The sequence below is a fragment of the Acipenser ruthenus genome, chromosome 7, assembly GCF_902713425.1.
Source record: "Acipenser ruthenus chromosome 7, fAciRut3.2 maternal haplotype, whole genome shotgun sequence".
Taxonomy (NCBI): Eukaryota; Metazoa; Chordata; class Actinopteri; order Acipenseriformes; family Acipenseridae; genus Acipenser; species Acipenser ruthenus.
In genome coordinates, this window is record NC_081195.1 from 15308564 (window position 1) to 15330523 (window position 21960).

General features: G+C 37.8%; 1 protein-coding gene across 3 annotated transcripts in view; it reads left to right on the forward strand.

Moving 5' to 3' along the window:
* Positions 1-21960, forward strand: part of LOC117414972 (cGMP-dependent protein kinase 1) — a 186088-nt gene that overhangs the window by 139211 nt on the left and 24917 nt on the right. For 2 of the 3 annotated variants that reach the window (XM_034024849.2, XM_034024848.3), the window contains exons 6-8: positions 472-549; positions 1488-1582; positions 16756-16821. In XM_034024849.2, coding sequence (XP_033880740.1) covers positions 472-549; positions 1488-1582; positions 16756-16821 — 239 coding nt within the window. Of the gene's footprint in view, positions 1-471; positions 550-1487; positions 1583-16338; positions 16531-16755; positions 16822-21960 lie in introns of those variants that run through there. The other variant, XM_034024850.2, reaches the window with a different exon arrangement.

The following is a 21960-nucleotide window of genomic DNA, read 5'->3' on the forward strand; positions in this document are numbered from 1 at the left end:
TATGTGAAGCTTCAAGGGGTCTTGATAATATATAGTATAACATACCGTACCTAACTGTAGCTAGTGCTGATAAATCCCTATTTTTAAACAGCACTAAAGAAACAAAATGCATTACAAACAAGGAGAGACTTTTTTTTTAGAAGCGATGGTTTTAGTTGTTGTTAACAGCAAAAACCTAGTGCACAAAAGACATGTGGTGGAGCTGTAGCATGATTCATCTGCTGTCAAACTGTCATGGGTTTGTTCTACTGATAAGATCTCTAAGATGACGTTAAAAGAGTTAAAACTCTTGCTTAGACAGAGATCAGTAGTGTGTTACCTTATTTACTCATTTCCCCTGATAGATGGTTCATTCTCCATCTGGGAAGGCAGGAAGCTGGGCTGAAATTCTCTCATGCCTACTGGATCCCCTAAGGCCAGTTTTCTAAAAATGCCAGACAGCGTTGACTGATTGAGCTTATCTTTCCACAGACGCACTACGAAGACGGGGAGTATATCATACGACAGGGAGCCCGAGGGGACACGTTCTTTATCATCAGCAAAGGAAAGGTAAGCTCTCTTTCTTCTCACTCAGGCTTGGGATGTTATTAACAGTGATAGGGGACACCAGGGATGCTGTGCTAGCTAGTCACCTCTTGTCAGAGCAGAGAGATTACCACATTTGACATTCGATTTATATTTATGCTGAACTGTGGGGAAAGCCAGGAAAAATCTTATTCTGTCTTTCTTTAACATTTGCGGTTTTCTTTCTTAAGTTATTGTATTTCATTCAACATTAACTTTACAGTAAATATACACATTTTAAAGGCTAAACTACAATCACAGTTAAGCTAGATGAAACCTCCTTAAAATTCAACTAGCTTTTCCACTAATGGGAAAGCCTGACTGAAATCAGTTTAGCTTCCTATTAGTGTCCTGTGTTTATGTTATTTCATTTTAATGAGCTAAATGGATATAAAGTCGTCTTTGGTTTTTGACATTCCAGCCTTGGCTTTAAGAATGTGTGTAATATAGACAATTGTGTGTGTCTAGTTTAGAAAGAAAAATCCCATTATATGATCCCCTTTACATTACCTTCCTGGTTAACGCTCCAGGGGTTCACCATCTTGTGAAACATTGGTAACATTGCATCAAAGGCTCTGTCTGTAAATATGTAATTTTAATGGCATTTCTGTACTTTAAATTTAACACTATTAAAGTCCCACTTTATGTTACTGAGCATTAAAGCACAACTTAAACAGTTAAAAAACAGTCAACTGAAAAGTCAAGAATTATGAGAAGTGGTTCCTCTTTTGTATTGCATCACAAGATGGCCATGGTCTTGCAGTTATCCATTTTAGGGTCCCTTAAGTTGTTGTTCTTTTTGTTGTACATATAACAGTAGTAAGCAAATTCAACCGTTTATATGATGCACTGGGAAGCTGGTGGCTCATTAGAGTGCTAACAAGTCATCAGAAAAAAAATCCAAAGTATGTGTCTTCTGACAGGTGAATGTCACACGAGAAGATCTGCCCAATGAAGAAGCTGTCTTTCTTCGTACTTTGGGGAAAGGAGACTGGTTTGGAGAAAAAGCTCTTCAGGGGTAAGTAGTCATAATCTAGTGTTACACATCTGTTTCCTGAAGACAACTGAGTAAGTATAATACATGGAATAGGTACTGTGCAACTCTGCTTTTAGAACTGGCAGAGTTCTGTGCAAAATTAGCAATTTAATTAGTAGGTATATACAAAATATACACATCCAGACACTAAAAAAAAAAAAAAATAACCTTTGACAAAATGTCAGGGAAATTGTGGGATTTGCATGAAATAAATAAATAAATGATACATAATCATTTTAAAGAATATAATCCTGGACACTGTTCCTAGTGTGCACAGCTATTTGGAAGGAAGGTGTAACATATTCTTACCTGCTGCATTTAGGGGGCTGTAGTCCTTTCAGTGTAGACTGTAGACTACAGGGACATCTTGTGGATTCCAAAAGAACAACACTTTGCCACTTTGCCATGTAATGTTTTTTTTTTTTTTTTTTTTTTGTGTTGCTAAATCAAAGAAGTTAAAGTAGACATGAGACAACAACATGTTGACAGGTAATTGGTAAAGCTTTAAATTGAAAATGAAAGAGCACAAGAAGTAAAGATAGATGGGCTACTACTGTTAACCATTTTTCAATGGCAGAAATGTCAGCAGTGATGATAGGATATCTGTGGTTCAGAGGTGTATGGGAGTGACATAGTAATTAAATTACTTTGTCTATATTAGTGCTGTAGTAGAAATATCTGCTTGTATTTGAAATATTTGTGCACAAGATGATATATTGAAATATGTGTTCACCAGCTGTTAACATAATACAGCACATGACATTACTGTTTCATTGTTAAAATATTTGTTTACTGAAAATGTGTTAAAAAAATGCGTTGATATTTGCATATAACCGTAGCAGGTGTGGTATGTACATGTATTACAATGTACTTGGTAAATATTTTACTATTTGTATATGTTTTACTAAGGAGTTTGTTGAAGTCTGTTGACTTAACCTGCTGCATTTCATAATCTCTCTGAAACACTCATAGGAATTATACACCCCAGCCTTATATGTACAATTTTGTATTATATTGTATTGTAGTTGTATAAGAATAATTTTCAGCCTTGCTTTTGAATGTTACTGAAAGATGTTGCTGTGACTCTGCAGGTAAAATTTAACCATACAGTATATAATAATACAATTAGAAGGAAAATGGTAAGCTGGTGATTTTTTTACTGAACACATGTAGATTCCTGTAAAGTTTAAGCAGAGACAATCAAACTTGGTTGGACACATCTCTGTGATCGCTCATATAGAATGCAGCAGGGCAGTCTTCATTCACAGTCAGGGTTAAGGGTATCTGCATTCATCTTTACAGAACACTAAATCCTTGGGGCCAGCAGGCATCTCATCTCTAGTCAAATTTGGACAGATTCTGAATTTTTGCCTCCTAGCTTGTGATTAGGTTGTAAGCTGTCTGCCAGTTCAAACCTGGTTTTGCAGAGATTTTGTTGCAGAGCTTTGCCATGTGCTGAATTATGTATGAGTAGCATACTGAAAGCTAGCCACTTGTTTGAGATAGGTGGTGCCATTTAGCATAACAATAAAAAGGGAGTGCTAATGTACAAAGATTCTAGTAGGATCTACAAATGCACTGGTTGTGTGATAGTTGATTTCTAAAGTCCCAGTACACATGTTAAATAATCCAGGGGAAAGCCATTCACAAGTTATCAGCATGGACACTTCTCCATCTGTTGCAGTGTACATGTATACTGCTTATTGACTGCATTCTACTAATGGACAAAAATATATGTCTAGACACAGTTTAAAAAAACAGATTAGTGTACGTACACATATATCATAATCATTCTCTTCCATCCATTCTAAAAATAAATGGATTTGCACATCACTATCTTTGCTCTGATTTGATTAAGTACTGTTAGATCAAAATCAAACAAACAAACAAAAAAACATTCCTGAATATTCATCTCTTATTTTCAATATGTTTTGTTGAAGATCATCTGTAGAACCAAATGTCTGTTTCAATAAGTAAGCTGAATAGATTTGCTAAATACACCTGACATAAAACAAAATGAAACCAGTGTGCCAGACATACTCTTTTTACATTTCTTGTCAGGTGTGCTAAATAATAGTTACGATAAAGAATACAGTAGCCTAATGTAGGGGTAGATTATGCATAACACAAATGTACCATATGTTTACAAACATGAGTGCATGCACCAATGAGCTTATAATTGAGATACTACAGTAGAACAGTAAACTAAATTTGTGTTTGTTTAAAATCTGAAGGTTGCAACACATTTTACTTGTGCAAAGTAATTGTATTACTTGTATTGTAACGCTTGAAATGTTTTTGCTTACGATTGTAAGTCGCCCTGGATAAGGGCGTCTGCTAAGAAATAAATAATAATAATAATAATTGTTTATAACACGTCAGTCTTATAAACTGCCCCGTTTCAAGGTTGTAAGGGTTCTGCACCTTTCTACAAATTTCCCCATATAATATCATTGCATTGACCTATAATGTGATTGTTCTCTTAATCTATTATAACCATTACTAAGCACACATAATTATAACACATTGAAAGAAAAGGTAAATGACACACATCTGCCAAACTTATTTAGTAATTGGTTTCATAAAATAAATTATATGACCGCCTATTAGATATTTGTAACCCTATACAAACAACACCATATTTTAATAATGGAATGTAAATATCAGTATCTGAGCAGCAAGATCAACACAAAGTTGATTCAGTGGGTAATGGACTGAATGTCCCCCAAAACAGTAGCACATTTAAACCCACTAAATGAACAGTGCTGCATTATTTTGTACAGACTCCTTTAAAGACACTGTTAATTGTAGTGAACAGTTTCATAAATAATTCAAGAGCCTGAATTCATATTTTTTTTGTAAAACTGGCTTTATTCATAACATTATGCTATCAGGGATAATGTAGTGATACATTATGCATTCTGAAATGCAAATACATCTAAGAAAACAACAACTTACATCTAAGCCAAATAGAAGCAATAAAGAAATGCAAATACAGTTTAGAAAATAGACTTTCTCTCTTTTTTTGGTACTGCTTAGCTGCATTAAAGATATTTTCCGACTGTACATAAAAGGATATTATTCCGCATTATGAAGAATTAGCATTCCAAGATGCAGAATAAAATTATAGAGAAGCCAAAAAAATAATAATTATTTAATGAAATTGATAAATGTAATTTACTCCATGATGTTGGAAGGGTAGGTGTATTACAGTATTTAACAGCACATCTGTTTTTTTTTGTTAACATCACTGCTTTAAATATATAATTAGGCCTATCAATATCACGAAAAAGTAGACTACATACACCATAAATAAAACAAAAGGATGAATTTCATTATATAAAAAAGATGAGCATCATTTTTAGCTGGCTTGACGAATTGCACCTCTGGAAAGATGGTAATTATTAATTAGGTAGTGTATTTATGAAGAGTAAGTGTACCTAGCCTGCGTGGTTTGAATATGATCTTCGATTCTGTTGCACTTGGAAAGGCCGATTCATAATCCAATCCAACTGGAAACAGAATTGAAGGGTTAATTGCTGCTTGTTGTGAATTTTGCAGTCTTTATTTTGTTACAGTCATTCTAAATGCTCCAAAGTCCACATTTTTTATTCTAATTATTTCATTTTCAAATGATCATTTCTTACCCTTTAACATACAGTAATAAGGGTCAGTCACACTGGACACAATTAGTAAATGTTTATATATGTTATATATACATCATACCATTTTGTGTCTCATTTTAGTTACAAGCACTATTTAAAAATGTTATTGATTAAAATTGACATTATACTACTTATCACACAGTATACAGAGATCCCATGGTTAGATGACCTCAAAGAGTGAGACTTTTGCTGTAGGATATGTATCAAAGCTGAAGGTGCAAAATTACAGACCCAAACAAACTACATAGTAAAATGAGCTGGTTTTGCACATTGAAACTATTGATACAGACAGTGGGCTGTATGTACTAATATTACTTACATGTTCGTAAATACTGTCCTCCGTCCTTTATAGACTTTTTGCGTGCGATGTACTAAACAGCTCTTTTTCATGAATAACTACTGTAATATCATTGCAAGTTTCCGAACAGCATTCATTATACAGGAGATCAGAATTTGCATCTCATTATAAATAGATTTGCAACGCCTTCTGGCAAAGATACATTAGTGGTATAGTGAACAGAAATAGTAGGCAAATATAATTAATAGGATTGAGCTATGTCATCTGCAGACTCCGACGATGATGCAACTATGGCACCGGCCAAAAAGAAAAGGAAAACACATTTCGAAACAAAGACGAAATTGACCTGTTAGTGAAATGGAAAAAAAAACAGGAAATATTATTTAAAACATTACAAAACAAAACATGGAAATAAATAACTAGCAAAATTAATTCACTGCGACCAGTGCCGGTGTCACATGAAAAATGGTCCCACTGGACAAATTTTCATAATTATTATGAAAAAAGGTCCCTCCGTCCCCACCCCCCCACCCCCCGTTATTATTATTATTATTATTATTATTATTATTATAAATTTCGCCGCAACACAGCTTGTTTTGTTGCAATTCTAGATGATTCTGTATTACAAAATGCATCGAGTACCCTATTTGATTTTGTGTTGTGTTCCTTACTCAGTTTGAAAAAAAAGAAACAGTTTGAAAAAAAAAATACCTTGCAAGTTATATTGTTCATTTTAATGTTAAATATTAATCCAGGGAGGTGGGGAACGGCCATTTTTCATAGGCTAATCTATGAAAATTAGTCCTGGGGGACCATTTTTGATTAAAGGTTAACTAAAAAATAATTGTTACCAGGAGGTTTCCGGTTCCATCCCAGCTCAGCCACTGACACTGTGTATGACCCTAAGCAAGTCCTTGTGCTCCTTCCTTCGGATGAGATGTAAAACCAAGGTCCTGTTGTAAGTGACTGCAGCAGCAGTTGTAATGCATAGTTCACCCCCTAACCTCTGTAAGTCTCTTTAGTACTGCTTTATAATTCCTTTGCAATGTTGGTCCTACTGCAATGCTGGTCCTAAAGGTACTGGTTCTGTGGCTGTTTTGTATTTCTTAAAATTAATAATTTGTATTATGTATTCTTTATAAAGAGTTGTTTAATACTTGGCACTTTTACTCTGAATTACTGCAGTAACCAAGCAGCAGACTCAACCACATGGCTCAAGGACATGAAGAACACAGTTAAGCTGAAAACTCAGTTTTACAATGTATGTTTTACTCTAAGAAAATGTATTATTTCAGTTGTAACAATTGAACACCTACAGACTATAATAAAAATGACTTTGACAAACAGTTTTCGCTATTGTTACCTCAAGATGATACTAGACAAAATATTAAACAGACACCCTTTTTTATTAAGTGATACAATGTAACATTCACAAATATACATTACATGTATGACAGTTTCTTCTGTTGTAATCACAGCCATTACCAACTTGTAGACCTCATGTTTGTATTTGCATAAACTTTATACATGTACAGTTGCATGGTTAAATAAATATTCATGGTGGTGTTCTTTCAATTATTTGTCCATAAAGTTTGTTATTAGCAGCAGCAGAGCAGAAGCAATCGTAGTTGATTTGACTTTTTAAAAAACATTTAAACTAAAAGGCAGATGAGTTAATGATGGAATGTGGTAGTGAAATGCTTATCACATAACTATTAGCGATTCATTTTAGATGATAAATTTTGCTACTGCAAGGCTCATTTTGTTGCAGATTATCGTTTTGTTGCATATTATTCTTTGTGGTGTGCTTCTTACACAGTTAGAAGGAAAACAAACACCAAAAAACAAAGAAAAAAGTTATATTCTTAATTTTAATGTATGAAAATAAGTCCGGGGGGGGGGGGGGCATTTTTCATAGGACAATCTATGAAAATTAGTCCAGAGGGACCAATTTCCGTGGGGGACCAAATTCAGCATGACACCGGTGCTAGGATTTACTAGGCCCTGGTGCAAGACTGTGAAGTGTGTGTGTATAAAGTCTGTGTCTTTATTTGTGTTATTATTATTTCAGGACTAAACCCCTTGGGTTTTAACTGCCATACACATCGTTGTGTAGGGCCAGTTACTATTATTTGCAGCACAAATAAAGAGCTGTTTTTCACCGTGAACTGTGTTGTGTTTTGAGCACTGAATCACCTCTACACCTGCGCACTGCAAACCACTTTGCCACAGTCAAAAAAGTATTTTTTTTCTTCAACAAAGCATATTCTAACAAGACAGTAATCAATCAAGTAACAGTATATCCAAACATTTTAATAAATCAATTATGTAGCAAGATTAATCAATTTGATTAATAACTTGATTTAGTTAATATTGAAACATATTAATGTCTTCAATATTATTAATATTAATATCCCACATCACGGCCCACATCTTAAAATATTATATAGCAAGTATTGTAAACCCCCTACCCCCTCTCACAAATGAGCCCAGTTTACAGTTGCATGACAGCTGTGAGAAACTGTTTGTGGATTGCTTTGCAGAGTTATTGCACAATGCAAGTTACTATAGGTTGTCTATTATAAGGACTGTGACGTTTCAAGAATCCTTATGCGGATAAAATAAAACATTTATTTTTAATAAAAAAACTGAAATATCTTGTAATATATATTGTAAGACAGCAGGGAGGTGGTTAAATCCTCCTTGCAGAAAAACATTTGCGTAGGCACATTTTTGGTTTGTTTTTGTGTGTTCGTTAAAATTAGTGCAACCGCGCTTTAAAGATCCATTCCTGTGTGTGTTGGGTTGTGTTTTTAAAGGGGCAATGAACCACGGAGAGGTGCGGATTCTTTTAATATATATATATATATGTATATGTATGTATGTATATGTATGTATGTGTGCGTATATATATATATATATATATATATATATATATATATATATATATATATATATATATATATATATGTATGTGTGTGTGTATATATATATATATATATAAACATCTCACAATATAATATTTTAAGATGTGGGCCCTGTATAGTTCAGTCCTTTAAAACGTAGCACACTGCCTTTTCAAATCCCAATTAAATTTGTATTTGGTTTGTCCTGTCTTTTTGTTAAATAGTTTTATTGTATACATGTGACAACCAGATGGGTAGGAGGTTCCAGCATTCCATTTGCAAGTCTACCTTCTCTTTTTTATGGGGAATGGAGCAGTAAACTGTCTGGAGCACTTTGTAAATACGTTTGCAGAGTGCATGCTTTATTGCCAAGTTTGCCCTAAACCCTTAGAGTGATGCTACAAGTTTAAAATATGGGGTGGTCCATGTAACCTGTTCCAAATATGCTATTTATAATTTTAACAGGAGAAGACAAAGCTTTGAACCAGCCCATGCTAGTATATGATGGATATTTTCCATGTCAACATATGATTGCTTGCATTTCTATTTTGTGTTAGAGGAGGCATAATGAGCTCTGTTTAAATCTAACTATACCCTTCACATTTATATAATTGTTAACCATCTAGATTATGCAAATGCTCAGTTTTCATGTCACATGTTCAAGTCTGACATTTAAAAGGGCTTGAGCAATGAGACCATTGAGAAGATAAAGGGTTATAGAGTATATTGGGACGCACTGTACCAACAATACACTCAAGTATAATTTCTTTCTTCAAGTCACTGTTTGCGAGTACAAGGCTCTCATTTACGAGTTTGTTTCACCATGCTACTATGCACGAGTATTATTAAATGAAAAAATGTACTCAAGCAAATATTGGAATTAGCCTACAGATTTGGTAATGAAATGTGTGTCACAGCAGATTCCTAGAAAACAATATAATCCTGAAACAAGTAATAGTGAAGCTGACTGCTCCATACAAAACCACCAGTCTGTTTTTAGCTAAACCAGCTGTTTTGGAAGTGATGGACTGTAAACAGTGAGCCAGGTTCACAAAAAAAGCTGCTGTTTTTATCAGACAGCTTTTGATCTCTAATCTCACACCATGGTTTTAATTAGAAGAAAACTTGTTAGCATGTTTATAAAACTAATTTGTCTCTACTAATGGTTCTTTGTTCCCTCAAGTCAGTTCCTTTGATCTTTAACAAGATTTACTGATCAATGTGTTGCTCGAATGGTAGCTAATTACAAATTGTCAGTAGCGACCATAAAGTACATCTCAAGGTTTAGCCCAGATGGATGTGTAGACCAGCAATTAGACTAAGTAAACTTCAGTAGCTTTATGGGCCTCATTAAGTAGCTTACTTTATGGTCAGCAGACTGTATGCAGGAGTGAACTGTCAATAGTCCCTAAAGTGGGAAGTTTTTTTTTTTTTTTTTTTTTTCATTTAGTCGTCGCCAATTATTTTTACCCCGGTTTTCACCCCAATTTAGCATGCCCAATTATTATCTGTATCCCCGGCTCACCGCTCGCAACCCCCCCGCCGACTCAGGAAACGGAGGCTGAAACACGCGTCCTCCGAAACGTGCTCCTTCCAAGCCGTCATTTTTCGCACTGCAGATCCACAGCAATGCTACCAGACCTATAGTGCCGGAGGACAACACAGATCTGGCGGCTCCGCTGCAGAGCCACAGGCGCCCTATCGGCCACAGGGGTCGCTGATGCGCGGTGAGCCGTGGATTCCCCTGCCGACCTAAGCCCTCCCTACCCGGGCAGCGCTCAGCCAATTGTGCGCCGCCCCCTAGGAACTCTCGGTCACGGTCAGCTGTGACATAGCCTGGATTCGAACCAGCGATCTCCAGGCTATAGGGCACATCCTGCGAGGAGCGCCTTTACTGGATGCGCCACTCGGGAGCCCAAGTGGGAAGTGTTAACAGATATTTTACATTGAGCAGTCTCATCTGACATGCAGAGAAAGCTTGATATGATAACCAAGACTGACTGGTTAAGAAGTCCAACTTGGAAAGATTTAATGGTTTAAAAAAAACCTACTTTATTGACCAATACAGTAACATTTAAGCTTAGCATGACTAATACATCTTTAAATGCTCCACATTTTTGGACTTTCACATTAAAGGATTTGCTGCAACTTGGATTTACTGTGCACTGTATGTTTTAAAACTAGATAGACAAAATAAGTCGGGTTTTTACACCAGGTCACAATTTGCTAAGGGAGAAATGATTATTGAAAATTCATGCATCATGATACTGAGGCTGTGCATTGTAATTCATAACCAAAAATGACTATACAGTTTATTTTAAAATGTTGGAGTGAGGTGTGTGTTTAGCCCACAAGCATTTTTCCAGATGTCTACTAGTCATCCGAGCTGAAAATAAAATCACACTTGCAGTGATGCATAATTCCAATAAATACCATTCCCATTTCTTTTTTATATAGAATATCTTATACAAGATGTCCAAATACGATGAACTGGATCATGCATATGGGGCTCAGTCAGGCTGACAACACTGACCTTTTCATTTGAGGACCTCCCTTTGCTTTTGTTTGATGGTAGATGCAATAGAAAATTAAATGTTAGTTTTGTGGTTCGTTGACAGAGCGTGATGTTTGTGGTCTTCTCCTCCATTCATTTCAATGAAGAGACTGAAAGTGCTGCTGTGAAAATTACTGAACAGGAAAATGATCTGCGACTGTCTGACAGTTAATGTCCGAAAGCCCGAGGAATCTCTCACAGCCCACGCTCTTTAATTGCTTGCGAAAAAAAGCATTTTCAACAGTTCTCATAGAAAGAGGAGAGGTTCTAGTTTGGCAATGAATGTTGTTTTCACACGAGAGACACTTATTTTGGAGTGCGCCTATATTAGGGCTTATTTATCCAAGCATTAACTCCAGTATGCAATTGTATTAAAAACACACCAGTAATGTTACAATACTAGTTTTGCAGCATATCTCTATTTATATATTTAAAACTCAGAGCACTTCCAGGTCATTTTTAAGTATCAAGCCACTGGTTGGTTGGTCAGTTGGTGTTGCCCAACGATGGCAAATGAGATCAAAGGAGATAAGTAAATGTAACAAATCTAGTCTTTCATAGAAAGTCCTTCCAGTTCTTCCCTTTAACCGTTTCCCTTTAGCCAGTTTTAGCATCCTTTGCTGTATCAGCTGTGTAACGTGAGTGTGCAGCACACATTATACATTACCAGTATACCAGGGAAGCGCACTGGGACCCCCAGCCTCTATTTCATACTCTAGTAGATACTAGACAGAACAGACATATTCAATTATATTAATAGTCTGCCTGAGCGTGATGGCCTGCTGCCTTGGCACAACCTTAGAGCAATTGCTCGAGACCACAGCTGTTGGTTCAGTGTTTCCTAGGTAAGCAATTACACATGTAAAAACTAACCCAAATTATAACAATAACGCAAGCCATGGGGTGTTGAGACAGAACTGTTGTCACTTGATTTATGTCATGTATCTATCTAGACCATAAAGCTTTTTGAACAAAGGAAAGTTGGGCAGTTTTAACCCCTTAAGAGACCATGGTGGTATTGTAGCAGTACAACATATGCAATAAATCCTTAAAAAGTGCAAAATACTTTTTTGTGAACCTATATACTTCTTTCCCAGCAATGTCACCTTTTTTAATTTAGAAGACTATAGAAGTAGTTCTCTACAGTACATTCAAATCCGCTTGATCTCACTTGACAAGTCAATGGGGACAAGCTCCTATATATATATTGGTTAACATCATTCACATTTAACAGTCATACAACTAACTTCCACCCTACTTAATATCACTTTGCGGGGGAAAAAACCCACACGATTGGAAGGTTTACAATTATAAGTAAGTTGCATTGTATTGAAATGTTCTGACATATAAAATATGGCAGCACTACATAGCATACAGAGCAATGCATTGTGTGTGTTTCTGTTTTTTTATTACAAATCAATAGATGTACAATAGGGTGTAGTATATTGGATATTGTTTAAAAAATCAGACATATTGTTGTATCAGCACTTCTTGAGTGTTTTAATGGTTTCTCTTGATAAAGTTAACACTGCTTACAGTAACATCTAAATGTTTCAGTCTCCGTCGGTCTGAAGTGGCATTTAAAGGGTTGGACTTGGAAAACCCAGAATACAATAACTTCTTGGGTAGATGCTGCATTACTCAATATATTTTTGCAGTGTAATACTGAACTTGTGTTGAGGTAAATAGGGCAGTGCAGTGCTGTGACAGATGGTAACTCTCCAGTCCCAAGAGCCCTCTAGCATCTGCCTGTAGGACGAGTATAGACCAGATGAGAATGCCAGGGTTTTTTCCAACTGACTCAAATGAATGAACCTTAGTCCATGAAGTGCGTCAATCACTTTCTATGCTTGCAGTAAGATTATTTTAAAATCATGAACCATACAATTTACATAACATACAGTACATATCCACTGTGAAGGCTGTAAACAACAGAATATCAAATTTGCAACCTTGAATGCTTTTCTCCAATAATTCAATAATTTGTTGTAACAAATGTCCACTATTTAGGTATCAACAACAGGTAAAAAATGTAGATTCTTGTGAACTAGTGACACATCACATCCTCAGAGGTTTAAAACACCTCTGTGGCCGGAGCATAGCTCTCAGAATCTAGTATACCAGAGTGTCAATCATGGGGTTTCCATGCGTGTTTTCTTTTAGCTCGAGACATTTGCTCGAGAAAAATGTCTCATGTAAAATGCTTTTTTGGGTTTCCAGTCGCTCAGTTTGTTTTACTCGAGTAAACTGGGCTTTTCACGCGATGCCATGCAAATGAAGGGTTAAGGTGGGGGTTGATATGTAAATTAGCTATATGTTTGAGCTCTCTCGATTTCGCTGCTTTCACTGAAACCTGGCTCTCTCCTGATAACACTGTAACTGCTGCTGCCCTGTCCTCTCTCTACATCCTGTCCCATACTCCGTGTCTCACTGGACGGGGAGGTGGGACTGGTCTTCTCCGCTCTCCCTCACTCTTTTCTGTCCCCTATGACCTCTCCTCACTCTCTGTTAACACCTTTGAATTTCACACTGTCCAACTAACCTCTCCCTGTCAACTCCTGCTAATTGTACTATACCATCCCCCTGGACCTCTCACTCACTTTCTCAGTGAACTCGACTATCTCCTCTCCTCCCTCCCCTGTCTGTCTACCCCAACTGTCCTGTTGGGTGATTTCAATATCCATCTCTCCAACCCCACCCACTCTGCCAGATTCCCTCCTCTCCTTCACTCCTTCAACTTCTCCTGCTCTACTCCACTTCATCTCCTCCCTTCTCAACACATCTCTCCTCTCTGGCCTCTTTCCCTCTGCCTTCAAACAAGCCTCTATCACCCCCCTCTTCAAAAACCTACCCTCGACCCCACCTCCCTCTCGACCCCACTTCTCCTTTCTAAAACCCTCAAGCGGGCAGTACAGCGCCAGCTCTCTGCTTTTCTGTCTAACAACTCCCTGCTCGACCCTCTCCAATCTGGTTTCAGCTCTGCTCACTCCACGGAAACTGGTTTCTCATAACATTTCTATGCTGATGATGCTCAGATCTTCCTCTCCTTCCCCCCCTCTGATCTCACCATCTCTACTTGTCTGTCTGATATCTCCTCCTGGATGCACTCGCATCACCTCAAACTCCACCTCTCTAAATCTGATCTCCTTTTCTTACCCTCCTCATCTTCCCCCTCCTCTGTTCTCTCTATCTCCTCCTCCTCAGCCATGAACCTCGGAGTAACCCTGAACCCCTGCCTCTCCTACTCCCAGCACATCTCCACTCTGGCACGCAAACAAATAAAAAACAATCAATATGTTAATTTGCAATTTTATTTGGTCAGTTATGAGAGGGCATCAACAACTTGTTTTGGGGCGATCAAGCTGTCTCATGACATCCAGTTCATTAACTATATTTATTAACGTGGAGGGCAGACACACATTGTCTTTGGACATAGCTGGGATAAAAAAAGGATGGGAATTAATTCCCTAGTGGATATAAGGAATACCACATTTGTTCTACGTGGTATTTCTTACCGATGTGTTTTTTACATCTACTAGTGGAAGTAACAGTCAGTTAAACAAGTACATGTGTACTTGGAGGTTAGACATGATTCAGAGTGCTCTATAGAGGAGGTGAAAGGGGTGATTTAGATGCCTTAATTTTAAAAAGTCTCCAGTATGTGATGACTAAAACTGAAAAATGAATAAAAAACGACTTTAGGTGAGCTAACTGTGCTATTTCATGACCATATTTTAATGAATCTTATATAAATATTAAATCAATGATAAAATGTAGGAGTGAACTAATATGGCTGCCACATTTGCTGTTATGTGACTTTTCTATTTCCAGTTGATAAACCCCACACACACTTTTAAATATTGCTTTGAATTTTATTGTGTTCTATGAATTTCTCTGCCAAGTTTTTACTGTTAACGAACTGTTAACAAAACATACTTCTATTAATTGTTCAACATAGACATTTCATCGCAGGTGCCATTCCCCTTGCATTGTTCCCAGGGTAGTGCTTTGTTTTTGTTCACAGAAACATCAATGTAAACACTTACTTCTAATCTCCTGCCTCTTGCAATTGATCCAAAGCAATTAAAATGTAATATTCCCTAGCGTCTGTCCTTCATTTTGGTAAGCATCCACAAATGTTAATCATGGAGAGAAGTGCCAAGACATTACATTGCTGAATTTTCCTGATTGACCTTAACCAACTCTTGTCTAAGTTTGAAGAAATACAAATATTCAGAAGGCTTGAGTTCAAATACATTTTATTTTGGCTAAAAAAAGGAAGCTATTGCTCCCTTTGGAACCGATATGCAAATAAATGAAGTCAAGGTTCTGAGGTTTATTTACAATGTATTGCCACTGCTGGAGTGATGACTGTACACAACCAACCTTGTCATTTAATAAGGGTGCACCTGTCTTTGCCCTTTGTGAAGACTTGTGACATGTTCTGGTGGTACTATCCAAGTACTGAGTGTGAAATAATGCCTATTTTTGAAATGTTTCATTACTGGGTTAATTTCCAACTCTTCAGATAGGCAGGTAGCCAGGTCAGATTATATATTTCCGATTTAACTCATCCCAACACAGTCCCCCCTCCCCTGCCCCAGCCAAAATGGATACAGTAATACCAGCAGTTAAAACATTTCCATAAAGTGCTTAATCCACCTAAAAAATAACAACAATGGAACCAGTGTTTAACTTTTGTTTATCAAGTGCTGTTTAATGGAAACTTTCAAACAAATGTCCAGAATCATGGGTTTTGAATAAGGAAAATACAGCATTAAAGGTGGTTATATAATTATTAAATAATTCTATCAGATTTGTTTTTGCATTCTTTTCATCCACAAATAGAGAGATACTTTACTTATGAACAGGGGTTGTAATGGTATCCTCAAATCAGCTGAAATAATATAGTCTGAAAATAATCTTTCAAGGGACTAGTGCAGTATAAGTGCAGAAGTTCTCTCTGGTGACCACACATGCATCTTGGAAAGGTGTGGAGTGGGCTTGGTTCAGGCATGGAAAGGGTCTCCTTGTGGCAGCTGCATTGTGATTGGACAGAGCAGGTGTTTAGAGAATGTCAGTCACTGCTGAGCTGTTATTTCAAGGGTGATGACAAGCAGGAGGATCTGGATCTGGGGACTGGATCCGCTTTACAAAATGCCTTGTGTCTGTGTGGACAGAGGGTCTAGAGATGGGCATCCTGACTCTTGCTTCTTCTCGCTCTTGTGCAAATCAGATTCTGCTTCGCTTGTGCTTTGTAATGCAGCTGTGACCTTTGAGGGAACAGATAATCTGAATCTGTCAGAGACTGGGGAACAATTCCAGTGTCATTCCACTGTATAAGACTTTGCAGAGGACAAGCTCAGAGAGAGTGTAAATGTCTAATCGAATGGACCTGTTCTTACTATGGATTACATTGAATCTGATGCAGACTCTTCCGACTGGGACAATTCCTCCACAGAATATACTGAAGAAGATTCTGATGCTGAACAAGAGACATGTAGAGAGTCAGTGTTCAATTAAGCATTTTAAAAAAACTTTTTAAGAGAGGTTAATTCAGGTGTACAAGCACCTGTTATAATAAAAACATAAAAAACTTTTCAAGTATGTCAGAATATATGTTGTGTGGGTTTGTTGTTCTCCACACAGTACAGTCTTTAGCTTTACAAACCATTTAGATATTCAATAAGTCATTATATTAATTGTTTTATTCTTTCTAAACTTTTCAACAGGGAAGATATAAGAACAGCCAACGTCATTGCTGCTGAAGCTGTGACCTGTTTGGTTATAGACAGAGAGTAAGTACAAATTAATTATGTATTTTACAGTTCATTGCCTTTTAAATTAAATACATTTGCTCACCGCAGAGGTTAAATGTGTGTAGATTGTTCCTTATAAGATGAACATACTTAGGAATGACTTGAAATAAAAAATGTTAGTTATGTTCAAATCTCCCAAGGCTTTCAAAGCTTTCTATACTGCTAAGAAGATACAAAAAAAAAATCAACATTGATGAGAAGTTGTAATGCTCGTCATCATACTACCCATGCTGCCCAGCGTATTGGGCTCAGAATTGTTTGTACTTGTGCAACTAGTATCATCATGTTATTTCCACAGGATACTTGGGAGACAATGAAACATTTGTCTTACAAAAGAACACCACATAATATCCTAAATAAAGAGGAAATAGCCTTGTTCTATTTCCCACTTTTATTTCTAAACATCTTGGACTACTTTACCAAAGGTAACAATAGTTAATCGAAAATTAGTTCTTGTTGGGGTCTGTGAAACCAGCCAATAGTGTGCTGTATTCCATCCTAAATAGTCACATTGTCCCCTGTCTCTTTTAGAAACATGAATATGGAGTCCACACACTAACTATCCATTGAGATAACCTTTGGTGTGATAAATTGTGATCGTAAATTGCAAATGGGGCCCCCATACACAATGCCAATGGGCACAGAATTACACTGCTTCAAGGCTGTGCTATAAAAAGGAAATTGTATGCATCGACAAAAGAGATAGATAGCAGTGCAGGAAATCAACCACTAATTTTATAACAAAATCAGACTGGACGGTCTTGTTTATTTTGGCCCATGTGAGTTGTCCTGGCTTTGCTGTAAAGATAATTATCAGTTTTGTGTAGTTTTCCTGGTACTGCTAGGGTTAGTAGGATCTATGAGAATGACATGACAATGTAGTTGGTTTGGGAGCTGTGGAAAAAAAAAAAAGTGTACCAAAAGAAAAGTATCTCCACTTAAGAAATAACTTTCCTTATGTAGAAAGAAATACATTTCCTTATGTCTCATTTTGACAACTGCCACAACAAGAAACTGTTTACGTTGCCTGACAACAGAAAGACAAGAGTGTTTTACATTCCTGTGGAAGATACTCTATGATTTCAACACAGAGGCCTCTAACCACCCTACTCACATTCTGTACTATATGGTCTTATCTTCAATCAATGTACTGACCATGTTGAAAATGTGTTACTTTTGTAATTTGACAAGATCGAATCCTATGGGTATATCTGCAGGTTAATAGGTTTGCTGCCCTGCATTTACAGCTAAAGGTCTGAGGCATCAGAAAAACAAATAACGCCCCACATTCAGATACCTGCAAAACGGTTGCCTGAAAGAGAAAACGACCAGCAGCCAATAATTTTGGGATATGCCTGCCACAGGTCTGGTATTCACTGAGCATTTTCTATCAAAGCTGCTGATAGGCCCCTCCGTGGAGTGACGTCCTTGGTCAGAGGCATCGAGGCTGTAGGTCACTGAGGTGCCGAAGCACCGAGGCACCGAGGACCCGAGGGTACCAAGGGCGTCGAGGCTGAGACACTGGGGTGCCAAAGCACTGGGCACCAGGTACCGAGGGCTTCAAGCACCAAGGATACTGAGCTGTGTGTTTAGTCTGTTTAATGCAACACACAGCCGAAACAGCACTTCAACCCTCTTCCCCCTTCACCCCTATCCACTCCCCCCTTTGTGTAAAAGAACGGAAGTATGCAGCCCTTGTTTAAAGAATGAAACCTCTGGACATTCCTGTTTAATACCAGCACCCCACCCACTGAGCAAGTGATTTAATGATTTAATAGCCCAAGGATGCCAATAGTTTGGACTGGAGCATTGTATATGTTTGGGAAGACAAACCACATGATACACCCTTTCTCAACAAATACTAAGAACTATATAAAGCAATGAACACATGTTCTATTTCTTTAAATATGTACAGTACAGTGCAAAAGTTTTAGGCAGGTGTGAAAAAATGCTGTAAAGTAAGAATGCTTTCATGTTAATAGATTATATTTATCAATTAACTAAATGCAAAGTGAGTGAACAGAAGAAAAATCTAAATCAAATCCATATTTGGTGTGACCACCCTTTGCCTTCAAAACAACATCAATTCTTCTAGGTACACTTGCACAAAGTCAGGGATTTTGTAGGCATATAGTCAGGTGTATGATTAAACAATTATACCAAACAGGTGCTAATGATCATCAATTCAATATGTAGGTTGAAACACAATCATTAACTGAAACAGAAACAGCTGTGTAGGAGGAATAAAACTGGGTGAGGAACAGCCAAACTCAGCTAACAAGGTGAGGTTGCTGAAGACATTTACTGTCAAAAGTCATACACCATGGCAAGACTGAGCACAGCAACAAGACACAAGGTAGTTATACTGCATCAGCAAGGTCTCTCCCAGGCAGAAATTTCAAGGCAGACAGGGGTTTCCAGATGTGCTGTCCAAGCTCTTTTGAAGAAGCACAAAGAAACGGGCAACGTTGAGGACCGTAGACGCAGTGGTCGGCCAAGGAAACTTACTGCAGCAGATGAAAGACACATCATGCTTACTTCCCTTCGCAATCGGAAGATGTCCAGCAGTGCCATCAGCTCAGAATTGGCAGAAAACAGTGGGACCCTGGTACACCCATCTATTGTCCGGAGAAGTCTGGTCAGAAGTGGCCTTCATGGAAGACTTGCGGCCAAAAAGCCATACCTCCGACGTGGAAACAAGGCCAAGCGACTCAACTATTATTATTATTATTATTATTTATTTCTTAGCAGATGCCCTTATCCAGGGCGACTTACAATTGTTACAAGATATCACATTATTTTTACATACAATTACCCATTTATACAGTTGGGTTTTTACTGGAGCAATCTAGGTAAAGTACCTTGCTCAAGGGTACAGCAGCAGTGTCCCCCACTGGGGATTGAACCCACAACCCTCCGGTCAAGAGTCCAGAGCCCTAACCACTACTCCACACTGCTGCCCTATGCACGAAAACACAGGAACTGGGGTGCAGAAAAATGGCAGCAGGTGCTCTGGACTGATGAGTCAAAATTTGAAATATTTGGCTGTAGCAGAAGGCAGTTTGTTCGCCGAAGGGCTGGAGAGCGGTACACGAATGAGTGTCTGCAGGCAACAGTGAAGCATGGTGGAAGTTCCTTGCAAGTTTGGGGCTGCATTTCTGCAAATAGAGTTGGGGATTTGGTCAGAATTAATGGTCTCCTCAATGCTGAGAAGTACAGGCAGATACTTATCCATCATGCAATACCATCAGGGAGGCATCTGATTGGCCCCAAATGTATTCGGCAGCATGACAACGACCCCAAACATACAGCGAAAGTCATTAAGAACTATCTTCAGCGTAAAGAAGAACAAGGGGTCCTGGAAGTGATGGTATGGCCCCCACAGAGCCCTGATCTCAACATAATCAAGTCTGTCTGGAATTACATGAAGATAGAGAAGCAACTGAGGCTGCCTAAATCCACAGAAGAACTGTGGTTAGTTCTCCAAGATGTTTGGGCCAACCTACCTGCCGAGTTCCTTCAAAAACTGTGTGCAAGTGTACCTAGAAGAATTGATGCTGTTTTGAAGGCAAAGGGTGGTCACACCAAATATTGATTTGATGTAGATTTTTCTTCTGTTCACTCACTTTGCATTTTGTTAATTGATAAATATAAACTATTAACATGTCTATTTTTGAAAGCATTCTTACTTTACAGCATTTTTTCACACCTGCCTAAAACTTTTGCACAGTACTGTATGTTTAATATAACAATAACAGTAATAATAACAATAACAAGCCCTAAAAGGGCATATATACATTAACAACTACACACACACTGACATGCTTAGTCTGTTTATTCTAAATAACCAAACAATAATCACAGGTAGAAATACAGAAACATACTATATAACTAATTTTTTTTAAACTTTAAACTACTACTTTAAGCCATCTTAAGCCTCCACCTGTCCTTGATCATAACAGCAGTCCTTCCTCTAAAGGGGTAGCTTTCCATGATAATCTTCCTTTTCCATTCCCTGAATCTTGAGACCCCTTTCTCAAGCCACTTTGTCACCTTCCGGGTCCACTTCTGCAGAAAGAAAAGGAAAGTGTTAATAGAGTTCACTTCACTCACGCAAAGCCAATATATCAAGGTTATTTTTCTGCTTTGGTCACCAACGCCCGATTGGTTGCTGGCAATGCTAAGGCATGTTGACACCTAAACAGCAGTGCTAACTTTGCCTATTTAGAAAGCATTGTCATTCATTTTGTTTCAGTAATAATGAATTAAAAGCGAAGGTAGTATTGTAGTAGGGAGTATGAAAGTTTACTTCATAATGGAATGGCAAGAGAAACATCCAACTTTTACTGTTTCAGCACTAAGAAACTTTGTAAAAAGTCAACCCTGCTAGAAGTGGAATTATTTCTGCTGCACAGCTTCAGATTCCATAGCTTGACCTGAGACACAATATAAAAAATAGATTTTCCTATGGAAGCTAGCATGGTTATTATGTATATGATAATTATTAACACTGATACCATTTACCCTGGTAGCCCTCATAGCCCTACTATGTAATAGGTTTTGGTTTGATAATCACATGGCATGAAACTGCAATTGTGCAATAAGATCCACGATTCTCAGCTTCAGAAGTGTGCAATCATCTACAAGGTTAGACTGCTAGACTGTTGGAAGGAGACAAGTGGTGCAGTGGGTTAGTTCACTAACATGCTGTGATGGTTCTTCTTGTGGGAGTTCAAATCCAGCTGATTCTGTCCTTTATTTTCAAAGACTTTTTCAAAGTTAATTTACCTTATATTCAGTCTGAAACAAAACTTTCCTGTGGGAGCTGGTGGCACAGTGGGCTATCCCATGGCCTTCTCTCCCTGAAGGTGGCAGTTTGAATCCAGCTCCTGGAGGTGAGTTCCTGAGGTAAGTAATGATGCTGGTTGTGTTTCCACAGATGGAGGAGGAGAAGACCTGCCCTGCAGAGGGAGAAGGTGGGAGAGGATAGAAATGGGTGGGGTCTGGCCCCCCTGCCGGGGAGGAGAGTGGAAGGTGGAGATGTTGTTGCCAGAGAAATAAACAATACTTTTCTCCACAAGTCTCTCTTTTTTAAGATTCAATAATAGAATGCACACA